This window comes from Pyrgilauda ruficollis, unplaced genomic scaffold (assembly GCF_017590135.1).
Source record: "Pyrgilauda ruficollis isolate IOZ18807 unplaced genomic scaffold, ASM1759013v1 scaffold79, whole genome shotgun sequence".
In the NCBI taxonomy this organism is placed as follows: domain Eukaryota; kingdom Metazoa; phylum Chordata; class Aves; order Passeriformes; family Passeridae; genus Pyrgilauda; species Pyrgilauda ruficollis.
Window position 1 is genome coordinate 6,109,910 of NW_024529821.1, and position 15,082 is coordinate 6,124,991.

The 15,082-nt window shown below is 38.3% G+C and overlaps 1 protein-coding gene across 3 annotated transcripts in view; it reads right to left on the reverse strand.

The window, feature by feature from the left end:
- The window catches only part of STAG1 (stromal antigen 1), a 158,098-nt gene that overhangs the window by 80,511 nt on the left and 62,505 nt on the right, over positions 1 to 15,082 (reverse strand). For all 3 annotated transcript variants that reach the window (XM_041487049.1, XM_041487050.1, XM_041487048.1), the window contains exon 5: positions 11,310 to 11,406. In XM_041487049.1, coding sequence (XP_041342983.1) covers positions 11,310 to 11,406 — 97 coding nt within the window. The remainder of the gene's footprint in view (positions 1 to 11,309; positions 11,407 to 15,082) is intronic.

A 15,082-nucleotide genomic window follows, 5' to 3' on the forward strand; every position in this document is an offset into this window, starting at 1 on the left:
AACCAGAAAATACAAAATATTGTTTTACAATATTTTTAAAACAAAATATTTCAACAGAACCTTCATCAAGGGTTTTATCTTGTAACTGGCATTTAGTTTCTGCAGTATTTTGTAACAAACAGTATTTCCCCCTGCCCCCAGCTTTCAGCAAGTTTTCCTTTTAGGACTTTTCAGTCTTCCTCTCCCTCACTGTAAGTTTAAGATGTCCGGAAGCCTTAATATCAGGGTGCCTTCCTGTAACACAGCCACATTTTTAATTCTAACCAGAAGGCCGAGTTTTCTATACAGTACCTGTCTTTTTGGGCATAATTACATTCTCATTCCTGTCAACACAGACTCTTAGCTATCAATTGCTTTCTTGTCCTTCTCCCATGAAATTGTCCTTGAAACTCACAACATAAACACCAAGGGGTGTTACACTATGGATCATCTGCTTGATGAGAATATTCAAAAATGGGGTTAGATTATAATTTCTGGCCCTGTTCAGTGGTATATTCTCGCTCCATCATTCTGCAGTACCTTAAAGCAGTACTGCTCATCAGGTAAAAGGAGAAAACTGCTGTTTTGGCTCTTGAAGCAAAGCAAAACCACTGGGATGTATGCCTGCCTGCCTCTCTTTTCTCCTGCTTCCTAAGCTCCTCCGTGGAGATGCGTCCTAAAAAGAACACATTCCTTTCTTGCAGTTTTCAGAATCTAATTTCTTCCTTTCCCCTTATACTTTGCTGCATTTAAAGGCACAAGTTTAACTTTCCATCTTTCATTCCACTGTTACAGATGTTTCAGTTTCCCCTTCTCCTCCTTGCATTTTCCTTACAAATGAGACTTCATACATGTAATTAATTTTTATAGGTCTCTAGGGAGACCTTGTAGCACCTTCTAGTGCATAAAAGGGCTCTAAGAGAGCTGGAGAGGGACTTTGGACAAAAGCCTGGAGTGACAGGACAATGAGGAATGGCTTCTCACTGCCAGAGGGCAGGGTTTGATGGAATATTGGGAAGAAATTCCTCCCTGTGAGGGAGGTGAGGCCCTGGCACAGGTTGCCCAGAGCAGTTGTGCATACCCCATCCCTGGAAGTGTCCAAGGACAGGTGGGATGGAGCTTGGAGCAACCTGGGATAAGGGAAGGTGTCCCTGCCCATGGAACAATAGGAGCTTTAAGGTCCCTTCTAACCCAAACCATCCTGGGATTCTGTGACATTTAATATTTGGTTGCTGTTATTACAGGCTGACAAGAGTAATAAAGAAATGCAGGGAGGACTGCCCATTTTCACAATCCCTGCCATCTTAAACTGTTTGCATGAGACCAAAGTCTCCAACTTCCTAAGGGTTAAATGCATTTTTCATCACAGTAAGATGTCTCTCCCTGTTTCCAGTCAGAAGGAACTGCAAGCTTTGCTCAGCACAGGCATAAGGGAGCCCTTCCCAGTCTGAGGACTGCTCTCCTTCTCCAAAAGCAGCCTGCTCTTCCCAAGGAAGTAGCCAGCTCAGAGCTCTATAAAGTGATTTTTACACACAGCACATAATTGAAGAAATATCCTGCTGTTACAGGCTACCATGGAAACCAGAGGGGAAAAAAGGGCTGAATATTAAAATTTGAGAGTGAGAATATCCATCACTGCTATTACACAAAATGGTTTGCAAATGCTTCTATTAATGGGTCTGGGCTGAAACCTTTCCTGTTTGCCACTTTCCCCTGTAACTGCTACAAGTGGAGCTGAACACAGGACTGAAAATATTCAAAAATCTTTACAGCTCAAGTGTATTTACACACCACAAAAAGGAAGAAAAAAAGAAGTATCTGTTTGACAGAAGGGTAAGCAACTCCAAACACAAACATCAACAATTAAACTCTAATCCATGGGTTTAGTTATAAGTTGACAACAAATACATTAAAGAATGAAACATCAATCAGAACAATCTGTTTCTTTATTCTTAATAAAAATTATTCTTATTCTTTCAGAATAAGCATATGACACCAGTAAGGCAAATTTCTGCATCTCTGCATCAACAACAAACCTTCACTATTTGGTTCCAGCTCCACAAGCCTGGCATTTTCAGGGGAAAAAGGGGAAAAAAAAAGTGAAAAAGAGAAAAAATTACATTAATTAACAAATGTTGAGAACAAAGAGTAACTCAGCCTGACTTTCTGCACCATTATCACTATGATTAAATAATTTGTAAGTCAGATAAAAAATTCATGGCATCTCAATCTCATTCCTTTGTTTATCAGGACTTAAGATTCAATCTGGTATTGAAATACCCACAAGTGGTGCCAGGAATTGACTGACATCTATTTTCTTCTCTATATTAATAGAAAGGTTTACATCTTCTGGAAGCAAATTCCAGAAGGCAAATGGTGATTGTTTGAAAAGACAATTCAACCTGTTGCAAATAGTTGGAAAATTAGAAATCAAATTGCTGCCAACTCTAACTCAACCTTCTCACTATTCTGAGCAAAAGATACTCCATCACTGGCCATTTATCCAATTCACCCTTAAAAGATGTTGTTTTCTTGAAATACATCTACCTCCTCTTCATCAATGAAAAAAAGTCACTTTGAATGGCTAATTAAGTGACTTGAGGAACATAAGCTGAAAATCAAAGTGGGCGGCAAAGAAGGTTTGAACCAACAGTACAGAAAATTGCCATTATTTATGCAATCACAAATTGAAATTCCACTACATCTGTATCTTTGTAACAAAATATACATAATTTGTTTTCACTCTCATAAGCTGCTGAAAGTATTTCTAGGCCCTTTTTCCTAAGTCACAAGAACTTTTAAGTTATCCAAAACATTTATTTCAATAATGATGAAATAAACAAAATAAAGAAAAGAGATTGTGGTATATCTGACAAACTTTGGTTTGTCAAATTTTTGGTGGGTTGTTTGTTTTTTTGTTTTTTGGTTTTTTTTTTTTTTTTTTTTTTTTGTTTTTTTTTTTTTTTTGTTTTTTTTTTTTTTTTGTTTTTTTTTTTTTTTTGTTTTTTTTTTTTTTTGGAAAACCAAATTTTTTTGTTTTCCCAAAAATGATGTCATGACTTTGTAGAAGCTAATTCCCACAAAGGATGGTGCCTTGTTAAAGGCCAGGGACTGCTCCTGAGGCAAAGGGCTCTCATCAGCCTGAGGTGCTTTGAGCTACATCCCCTCACAGCCAGGGCCAATGCCACAGGTAGAGGGCCAACAGCAGTAGTTCAAAGCTGAAATTTAAGCTACTTGCATTATCAGAAAGAAATGCAAAACTCTACACCTGTGTCTGAGCTGGTGACAGTCACCCAAGAACTGGGCTCAGCTCTGCTGGGCTTATCAGTCCTTAAACAAGGGGACAGAGGCTGCTGGCCAGGGAACTCCTGGTTGCTCCTACAGGGTCTGGGAGCACTTTTGTACAACACCCCTTTCTACCCTTCCAGGCACCCAAAAACATTCCACCACACTTCCTGCTGCATGCAAAAAAGGAAAAGACAAGGTAAAGGCTATTTACACCATTCTGCCCTATAATGACTTTGACTCCAGCAGTGCCAGAAAATGCTGTAGCTTCCAGTTGAAATGACACGAACCATTGTAAGGCTCAGCTGGTCATGGCTCAGGTTAAAGACAACAGAGGTGATCTAACCAGACTGATACAAGTAAGGAAAGAAGTAGGCAGTGGTGTAATGTGAGCAGGACTGGATCTGCTTAAGAGTCCACTTATTCCAATTTAGGATGGCTCTTCTTTGAAACCCAAGCTTTTTTTTCCCTTATATCCAGCTATTACTGAATGCCTGCAGATTAAGAGAGTATTAGATTGGGTTTAACCACTTCCTTTGTGACAGAGAATACCACTTTTCCATTAGGATACAGACTCTTTCTTATCATCCCCATCTTCTTCTCTTCACAAACAATTACTGCAGTGTATCAGCCCTGCACTTAATCAAATAAGTCTAGGAATTCATTAATGCAGAGAGAGAACTGTAATTACAGTGTTTGCTGAGAGAAATATCTTTTTTGCAATTTAATTCCTACCCTTGGTCTGCAGAAGGTCTGACTAAACCTTCAGCAGAATTTGCATGTTTGGAAAGGCCAGAGACATGTCCCAATTTGTAATCCAGTCAGAAAGGATCTAAGATCTAGTGGTATTTGGTTGCTTTTAATAATTAGTTCTTGTCTTCTCAGGAAGCACCTGTCATCTACAGTAAATCCAGCAATGTATCTCACACACAGCTAGCAAACTCATACACTGACATTATTTGTTCACAAGTCTGAGAATAATACTGCAAAAATAAATCAGACTAAGGCTTTTACACCTCTGCTTAGTACAGAGGGTGTTCCTCTGGTAATAAATTTGTATAATACAGAAAAAAAACCCCATAAATAAAGAGGAAATTACAGATCTGGCTAGTAAGGCAGCAACTATCCAGAATTATTAATACCAAGAGATATTTACTGTTCTTCTCTTGAAAAGCTGCAGCATTAAAAGCATGGCCTAACTGAGAGACTCCTCAAGTTTCACCTCTGTAGTCATGTGAGTAGCACTATTTTCCAGATCAATATGGATGTAATTAAATTAATATAGTAGAAAACAGGCAATAGTATTTGAACTCCTTGCATAATTTTTTCTCCGATGAGCGGTGCCAAAAATAATTTTACAAGCTCTGAGTTTACTTAATAGTGACCAGGGGCAGAACACAGACTTTGTTCCAAGCTTACAAGGAGTGCTTTCATTTTCAGCAGAGATTTGAACTTATTATACAGAACTAGCAGTGCAGAATTCATTTCAGAGCTAATTTGTCCTTCCTTACATTATAGATTTACTCTAAAATATTCTAGTACCACGAATTCTGTCAATTAATTCAATAAATTTATTTTAAATTATTTAAAAGTTTGTCTTAATTCATTCCCATAGATTAGTTAAGAGCTGTTTTTAAGCCAGTTCCTTTTTTGTCTGCTGTTGTCCATGCAATGTGAATAGTTTGATATATTCAGGTAGCAAGTAATAAAGATAGATATGTTTGGATTAAATTACTATTGCTCCTGCTACCAATTCATAGAGGGAATTCAAACCTTGGACTGGAGTCAGAAATCACCACAGCAGGTATTCCATTCAGATTTTCAAACCACCAACCAGCGTGCCCTTCCTTCATGTCTCCTGCACAGAAAGTAAATTCCTATGGCTTCTTCCCACTTGTTTTTGAAAGTAGCAGGATACATCTTTTGGGAAAGAGATTCCATTAGTTCACAAGTGGCTATAAAATGTATTGCACTACTTCAACACATTTTTAGACTTTCAGATAGGATTTTTTTTTAATTCTTCAACCTTTCTCATCCCCAGAAGACAGTAACAAGCCGAGTTTAAAAGAATTAAAAAAGTAATTGTAATTACTTTTCCTATAGCCAAAGAATCTTTGGAGAGCTAAAAAGGAAAAAGAAATAGTAAGGAAGAAAGAGCACATGAGATGACAAGTACAAATACATTCAGCAGCAAACAAAGAAATAGTAAAAACCTTTTTGATTTAAAACTATACACACAACAAAACCAAGGCTTTAATTTCCAGAATGTCAACTGATATTAACTATTTGTACTTCTTCACAGAAAATTGATTTTGACGTAACCATATTAATTGTCAAGTGTCTGATAAGAACATTTTAACCCTACCTACAGCCATTTAAAGAACTAATGAAACATTTAATGTATGCCCGGTAATCTGATTTACCTTCCAACCAAACCATTGCATCTTATTTTTAGTTTGAATTTCGTAAGCTTTCACTTCAAGATAAACATACTATAAAAATTACCTTAAGGCTCAGAACCAAGAAGTACAAAGTTCAGCTGTTTTTTATCTACACCACACATGAAATTAAGATCAAGCCATTTCCATCCTCCAGTCTAATCTTCCTATTTTTTAATGTGGTTAACAGCATGTTTTTAACTGCTTTATAGTTATTGGGGTGCATTTATTTCTTTATACTATGCATACAGAATATTTTAGAAATCCTTGCCATTGCTGTGACTTAAATCCTACAGAAGTAAGTAACAATTTTTCAAAATGTGTATTAGTTCTTACTTTGTAACATTCTCCCCTATATTCACACACTGAAAAGGGATTTCGTTGAAGAAACTATAAGAAAGCAGACTTTATACACTTCATAAAAATACAACCTCCAATGCAATGAATTGCAGTATTTTCTAATTTGGTCACAATACAAAATATTTATGATACCAACTCCTTAATAATAACCGAATGACTCGAGGTAAAGCTTTTTAACACAGGCCAAAGTCAGCAACATTTTTCACTCTCTGCAGTTCCTTGCAAAAGGCCCATATGCAGGGAATTAGATTTACCAAAGTCTTCTTTGTGGTCCATAACATCCACCTGTACAGAACAACTATTCCATCAATCACAAAACAAAACCATGGACACTAATTTTTTTAGACCATTTCTCTAATTACCATGTTACACCCCCTTATTAAAATATTATTAATCAGAGTAAATAACACTATTTCCTGGCTAATTTGCTTCTGGAATTCTTTCCAACAGCAAAGTAAGCGCTTGCTTGTTCACTGCTTTTGCCAGACCATATAATGGCCACTCCGTGCTGCTTTTTCCTGATTTTAGCCTTCAATTTCCTTTGGCAAAGCAGAAACTTTATTAGTTTGCCCTTAATTAAGCTCATAGAACATTAATAAAAACCAAAATGAGCAAGCTAACTCAGAGCTCCTGCACTTATTGGCACAGTTTATGCCATTCAATCAGAATTTGACAGAGGATCTAGAATAAGTGGGGAACAACCAGCCACTCAAGGATGAAGTGGGAAGACATTGTGGAACCCCAAGTGTGTGATTCACAGGAGAACTTCCACAAAGGAGTCTGGCTTTAAGCGCTGGGGAAAGAGTCAGACAGATCTCTGCTTTCTCACAACTGAGAAAAACCCAGCCTGAAGCAGCACCAGCAATCCAGGCCGACAGGTGACAGCTGGACTATTCGCTCATCAATGACCACATCTGAAAACCTGCTTAAAAATGTACAGGTTTCTGGCTTACCCAGCAGAAAACAGATGAGAGGGAAGGCTAATGATGGAGATGGACAAGATGGATGGGAGAGAAGGAATGGGAATAATTTCACTGTGCACTTGAAAGCAGTCAAGTGGTTTCCTCTTCAGTTACGTGAGACCCTTTTCCCCTGCAAAAGAAAGCTTCTTTTCTCCCTTGGACTCAGTGGCTGGTTTTCCTTCACAGCTTAAGAGGCTGTTTCAACCACTAATTGCATCTGGTTAGGAAAAAAAATATTTATTCCACAAGCATGGCTCTCTGCCTTAAAAATGTAGAAAGGTCAGAGTGCTCGAGGAGCTTTCTGTTTGTTTTCTATCAATAACAGAAGGCACAAGCTGACAGCCATGCAGATACCCAAGTCAGCTCTAAATCCAGGGAGCTCCAGAAATGGAAACAGCCTGGTTGTCATAGCAGCAGAGCAGGATACCTGAGCTAATTACTCAGTCTGAGAGGCAGAGTTAATTAGCCCTGATGCAGCATCACACTGACACAGTTATAATCCTTCTGGGACCTCACGTACATGTTGCTGATTAGACATTTCAGATTGCTTGCAACCAGCTCACAGAGCTCAGCACTCAATGCTTTACATAAACATTCAAAAGAAGAAGAGAAAAAAGGAGGAAACTAAAAGTATGTTCCTAAAAAGAAAGCAATGGAAAACAGCTCACAAAAACCCCCGGAAAACTGAACACTGAACTGCAACACTTCTGCAAGGGAGGAGGGTGCCTGAATCCACAATGCTGCAGACCAAAGCACAACAATGGAGATGGAAATTTCAGTAGTGTGGATACATCTCCACCCCCAGTCCAGTGGCACTTAATTGAAAAAAGGGCTTTATCACTACAACAAGCTAATGTCAAAAAGTTCCCTGTTACCTAATATTGAAAACTCTGAAATTTTGCTCCTGCCTTAGAAATAACAAAGTAAATACACCACCACCTGCTTTACAGGTTGTAAATCCCATGGAAAATAAACACCTACTACCAACAGACAAACCTGTTTTATTTTCAAGGACTACAAACAGCATTTTTGCTGTTTTTCCACAAAGTAGTATTTTAACAATTACTTTTTCACCTTTCTAAGGTATTATCTGATACAAGGTCCTGCCTCTAGAAGCAGCAACAGATTTTAAAAGGGTCAGAAACAAAAAATGAATGGGTGAATGTATCAGTCCTTGTTAACCATTTTTCTGCCACAGAAATTCAACATAACATGATGGAAAAGACTACACAGACAAGCTGTGAAAGACAAGGACTTTTTTGTATTCTCAAAGGAAAAAAACAAGCAAGATAAAGAAAAATTCTTTATATAACCATTTAACTTCTTTGTAATCAAAATTAGCAAAGGCAACATATGTACAGATTGAGCAGGCAAACTAGAGAAAAGATGACATGACAAGTGACCAACTCCCATGCAAATCTGCTTATTGAACTGAGATGTCTTGACAGTTCAATACGAAAAACTTCTCATTTACACCAAATAGCACTCTAAAAACACAAAGATCACTAGAGTCACATTAAAACCTAATCTCCTCCGTTTTTAATGGACATACATTAAACAGACAATCAGAAGAGTTGACAAAGGACAGATATGCTTGAATATTTATTGAATGCATATTTATTGAATTTTAAATTGCACAGATCTTTTACATTCACCTGCAGACGCCAGTAATTTAACAACCGTTAGTATTAACAATTTACATAATATACCTGCTTACTCATATTTACAAGAGATCACTTCTCATTTCAGCAACAGCTCCAAGCAAAGGTGGAAGATGTCAAGAGGTTCATTCAAGCATCTGTGCTGTCCAACAGAATAGGATAAATACATAAAAATCAATGTTTCTCTAAACAGAAAGGTATTTTTTCAGGACCAATGGTGGTGCTAAATGTAACAGTTTGGTGCCTCAATTTCTGATTAAAGTCAGTAAATGGACACACGCTCTTCCACCTGCTCAAAACTTCTGAAAGACACATCAAGCTAAATGTACCTTACATGCATTTAGATATCAAGTGATTCTAAGCACTGTTGAAATGGTAGATTTATAAACCCAGGATGACAATTTCCTGAGAAACTTCATCCCAAGTCAGTTGTCCTCCTCCCTTGAGTTAATCATCACAAACTTAGATATATTATCAGTAAGCAATTAGATCCGACTTTGGGAAAGGAGGCTGAAGAATCCAAGACAATGTTAGTGGAGCAAACTGAAAAGAAGAAAATTAAGGAAGATAAAGCAATCGTTGAGATTCACAAGGGATGGTTATTTATGAGGAACAGCAAGAAATAAGCAAGAATGTCAATGAAGTCTCTAAAGGGAAATAAGGATGTCATAACATATGATCTTCCCATGAAAAAGAATCTTTGTCTCCCTCACAACATACAGAACAACCCCCTATTTCTCATTTCCATTAAGGACAGCCTGGTATGCACTTTACCCTAAGTGGACTACCAATAAAATCTACTCTCTTCTGATAAGCTCTTATTTATTCTAGAAATAAGTGTATTACTGGAAACTGGAAAGAACTGCACTGTTTGCCAGGATTTTAACCCTGTTCTACAGCTGTTACTGTAGCCACTGCAAAAATTCCAGCACGGAAATAAATTTCCCAAACACACTATAGACTTGGGGGATAAGAAATTTTTGCTTCCTTTCTCCTACCATTGCTGTTTGGGAGCAGAAGGCACTGAAAGAAGCTCATCAGAGATAGCCCTGGGATACACAGCAGAGCAGTGAAAATGAAAAGTCACCATTCAAAGAAAAGCCAAGTAAGTCAATGACATCAGGCACGCGCAGTGCTGCTGCCTCCCAGCCAGCACCAGAAAGCTTTTCTGGGAAGCACTTGCTCCAGCAGCATATGGCTGACAGTGGGCATTCAGCCTGCATCACTCACCAACAAGGGGTTTAAAAAATAGGAGTCTTATCAGAGTGCTGCTTTCTCTAACGAGGAGAAAGGGAGAATAGATTAGAGAGCAGCAGGGGAATGAAGATATTTATGACATGCCTTCACCAAAAGCTTGCATCAACAATATAACATATGGCCAAGGATGCCTTTGGTTTAATGCTGCCCAAATTCTTGCAAATAAGCTTGTGGGGTTGCTTTTTTTCATGTACACCTTCAGGAGAGTGTTAAAAAAAAAAAAAAAAAAAAAGCAAAAGCACACAGAATACAACTACTTTCACATAAGCTGCCAAACATAACCGAAAAAAAAGTCAGGGGCTCTGTGTGAACATGTGAACAGTGTAGACATTGACAGAGGCTGGTAACCTAAGCCCTAACCTTCAGCCCCACAGAATGCTCCCAGAATGCTCCTCTTCAGTCTTTCCTGTCATCCACAAAATAAGTTTATTACCCTCAGCCATGAAAAAGGGTTGCTGAAGCTGCTGATGATTCCTGTTTCTTTTCTCTGATGCTTTTAACTACGCAAGACTTCACCTTATACTTAAGAAGGAAGAAAAGGGACTTCTATCCAGACCATTTGATGCCTAAAGGTATATTCCCACATCAGATACAAAATGAAGAAAAAGAATTTCTGAATTGTTTTCAACTCTATTTAAAGGAAATTCTAGGAAGCATCAGAAAACAGTAAATAATTTGGTTCTGGGCACTACAGAGAGAGTGGAGCTCTATCTCTTTTCAAGGCTGAGTTAACAGAAAAAAGACAACACATGAAAAATTCATTAGAAGGCACAGTGTGGCAACAGAATGCTGGAATGGCTGACTGCTGCATGCCTGGTAATGGAGACTGCTTAAGTAGGGTATAAAAGGCAGGGCACTCGCTGCTGACGTGATAAAGGATCACAGAGGAACAAATAACACTGATGCTTCATCCACAGGAAATCTTTCTTGCTGTGAACTGAAGCCTGATTCCTTCCTCTTCAGTTAAAAAAAATCATTTTCCTAAAAACAAAGAAAAAATATCAAAGTTAAGGTATCATTACCTACTAATTTTTTGCAATAAAAAAATTGGGAAAAAACAGAAAGAGAAAATAAAGCTATGCCTACCTGGAGTACCAGATCTTTTGTCTCCTGCTGATGATGAGTAGAATGTCTCTGTGAGGATTTGTATACTTTAGCATGATGACAGGAAAGTGAGAAAGGGAAAGGGTAGCCTTTGACAAACAAGTTTTACATCAAGTTATTCTGGAATGCAGACAATATTTCTGTACAAACCATGCACACAAGGAGCACCAATCCAAGTGTCTTCCCCATCTTTACCAGCATTTGCATTAACACATGTTTTAGGTCACATTTATTCTATACAACTTGTTTCCCATGCTCTGTACCTCGACATCCTGAACACTGGATAAAGAAGTTGATTAAATCCAGAAGTGCTATGTCCCTGTCTTGTTTATATGATTCAATCCAGTCGTCCACCACAGACTGTCAAGAAAAAAAGAATACTTATCAGAGACTCCTCAAAAGTGTTTTATCAAAGGCAAATTAATTATTGTTTTCAGAATAGAATTTTATAATTGAGCATTTATTTTGCATAATTATACATGTGTACAAATTCATGTATCTATGCACCTTCTCTTAAGGTGGAGACAGAACAAATATTGTTAGAGAGCAGAATTACATGAATCATTTTCTGGTATTGTGTCGTACAAACACAAGTTCAAATTGAAATTACTGTAATTCCCCAAAACTACTTAGAGAATTTTGTCAGTTTTAAAATTGTGTTGAAAAAAACCCCAAATATTGTTACTCCATTCAGAATGACCAACATATATTCCCAGAAAACTGATGAGTAGAAATATTTTGGGATAAATACTGATTTTGTATTGCATAGTAAATATCCCTGTCAGTCACTCAGGAACACTGTAAATAGTTAATGAAAACAAAATATAATGAGGAATACATAGTAAATAAAATAATACCTAGAAGTAGGGTGTTTGTAAACTACCTGGATCACAGATAGGAAACTCAGTCAGTTTTAACTGCCCTCAGAACTACAGTTAGCCAGGAGCTATTTTCATCATCTCTGATATTCCAAGTTCCTCAGCTACATAAACACTGTAGGTAAGGAATTGTGTATATTTCATGTAATCAAATACTATGCTTTACTTGTTTTATGAGGGAAATGAAACTTTTCTGTTTCACACAAGCATTCATTAGGAAAAGCTCGTTTATGCTATCAGAGCACACCTTGCAAATAGATTAGTTTATTCTGGACAGTTCTGGTCTACAATGAATTTCTACAAAATTAAATTTAAAAAAACACACACACATACAAACACCCCACCATGCCCACACAACTGGCTTCTACCATGCTGAAAAGGAATCAATAGGAAAGACAAAAAATCCAAACTATTTATCTCTTAGAAAAATCTGCCTTTTTCTTAATTAGTAGCTGAAAGGAGGGATCTTGGAAAATTCCTCTGGAGTTTCCAGTTTATCCAAGTGCAAACTCCCAAGGCTACCCTTGGCAGGTGTGTGAGGAAAAGGATGCAGTAAACCACCTGTGTATGTCCCAGAGACACACAGAAGCCTGAACTGAGCCAAAGCACTCCATGTTTAACACACATCACTACACTCACCCTTGAGCCAGGAGCAGACTAGCAGTACTCTCATGTTATCCAACAGCCAGCATCAATCTCTAAACACACAATTTGCCAGGAAACTCAGTTTTCACAGGTTTTGCCTCTCTAAACACACACACACACCCCACACAAACACTCACAGTAGGAGAAGCAATCTTAAAATGGGTCCATCTGCTACTTAGAAGAAATTAGAAAGCAAGTTTTGGCCTCTAATTAAGCTTCACATAAGTTGAGGAAGCAGCACCACAAAACCAGTTATCTAGAATGTTATCTCACCGTTATTTCATCATGAATTCAAATCTGTTCCTGGAAATATCAATCATTTCAATCAATCAGCAAAATTCTCCAGGGCACAGAAACCAAATGTAGCCAAATGTAAAAAGTATTTACTACACCAAATATTGACAGAGCTTAATGACCAGGCTGTTGGTGTGCTACCAGTTTCCAATATTTGTTTGAACAGCTCTATTACTGTAGATATCAGAACAGGCAATTGCCAGAGCTATTTTTTACACTAAAGAAAATAGCAGCTATGCAGGGCCAGACAACAGGTTCACCTGCCCAACAGGGCTTATACATGCAGGGAAAAGCATAAGAAAAGGGCAAGAATATGCTGATATTTCTGAGTTATTATCCCAGACCCTTAAGATCCCAGAAAATTTCTTCTCTCACGGATGTGTCTGTCTAAATCAGCTTCATATCTACATCGTCTTGCAGCAGTGTGCAATGGTTAATTATTCACTGCAAAATGAAAGAATAATTGTGTTTTAAACTTGCTAATTGTTAGATCCATTTGATGTGACCCAATTCTTACAAAACAAGAAAAAACAAATTCCAACCCCCTGTCTGCATTTTCCATGCTTCCATCTGGTCACCTCTTTCCAGGCAGAATAATCCTACCCTGTGCCGTGTGGCTTGCTCAGAAATAATTCTGTATCTTTATCCTTGCCCACTCTTGTCACACATGTCTTGACAGTTTCTGAAGTCTACTATATTCTTCTTTGAGCCTGGGAAATCTCAGCTGCTTTCCCTGAGTGCTAGTAACTAGTTTCCCAGCATCTGTTCATTATCCACAGCTGAGTTTCACAGAAAACACTCCCCGTGGAAGTAAGGCCAGCCCAAGAAATTCCCTCCCACATTCAGTCTTACTCCTGTTTGTTGCTACAACACACTGCCCCTTCAGCCATACCACAGCAGCTTCTCATGGACTGTACTATAAATACTGCAAATTAACCCCTCTCGACTGAAAAAAATGGGGAGCCAAGGAAAGAAATGTGAAGGAATACCTTTAAAATTTGCTTCTGTTTATTTTATAAAATTATTTAAATTATTTTTGCAGCACTATCTCAAACAGCAGAATCAGTGCAGTTCTTCTCACTTCTATTTTTTTGTCTGTCATACAAAAAAAAATTGTGCGGGACACACTGTGTCCTTGGGCACTGGGGGCCCTCTCTGTCCTACCAGTGTGACGCTTGGACTTTCAACCTAGAGCCATCATGCAATTTACAGAAAAATAAAGACAAGTGGCTCATCTCCAGACTTGGGGACCAGACTTGAGGCAATGCAGTCTTCAGTGCCATCAGTAGATAAGAAAAGCAGAAAAATCAGAGCAAAGGTTCTCAGAGGAACAGCAGGCAAAGACTGTCTTGACCTCCCAGAGAACTGACAAAGCTGGAAGTAAAATCTGAATTTGTGGGTAGGGCTTCTTTGATCTAAGCTGGCATGCAAAAGCTCCTCAGTGCCTTGGCACTCCCTGCTGTGTGTGACACACCCAGGCACAGTCAGTGTAACTCCCTGCTCTGAACGGGTACCTGTGGAGAGCTGGACAACATAAATGAGCTGCACAATGTTGTGTTTACCCCAAGAGAGCCTCACTGACTGAGGGGCTGCAGGAAACAAGTCACACACGGGCACCTGACCTGCCAGCATCAGCACAGAGCCACACATACTGCATTCACTAAGCCCTAAAAATCAGTGCCCCAAAATAACAGCCCCTGTGCACACTTGGCATGCTGGCTGCCTAATTTTGTTAGAGATTACAGTTTAAGGCAACAGGAGATGATGAAGCCAGACTACATATGCTACAACAGTTGGAACTTAATCAAACTGTTGACTTTTGATGTAACTAAAAAGAGCTATAAAAACTGAAAACACTAGATGAATAAATAAAAATGACAAACATCAGACCCAAAAGAGAAACCAAATATCAACTGAACCAAGACAAAACAGCAGTAACGCAAATACCAGGAAAAAAGATTGAATACAAGCAAAAAAAGGAATCAAACCACAGGCAGCAGTGTAGCAAATGGTGCAACATGCAAGCCTTGCCAGAAATTGAATTATTTTGCATAAATATGCACAGAGGCATAGAGAGAAAGATTCCTATTAAAAAAAAGGTTTTCTAACCAACAGGCCCCAGGTAACAGCAAACCCTCTTTTTATACATAATCTAAGAGCAAACTCAGGGCAATGGCCCACATTTGATCACCTTGCCCAGACACCTCTTGTTCTTGCCC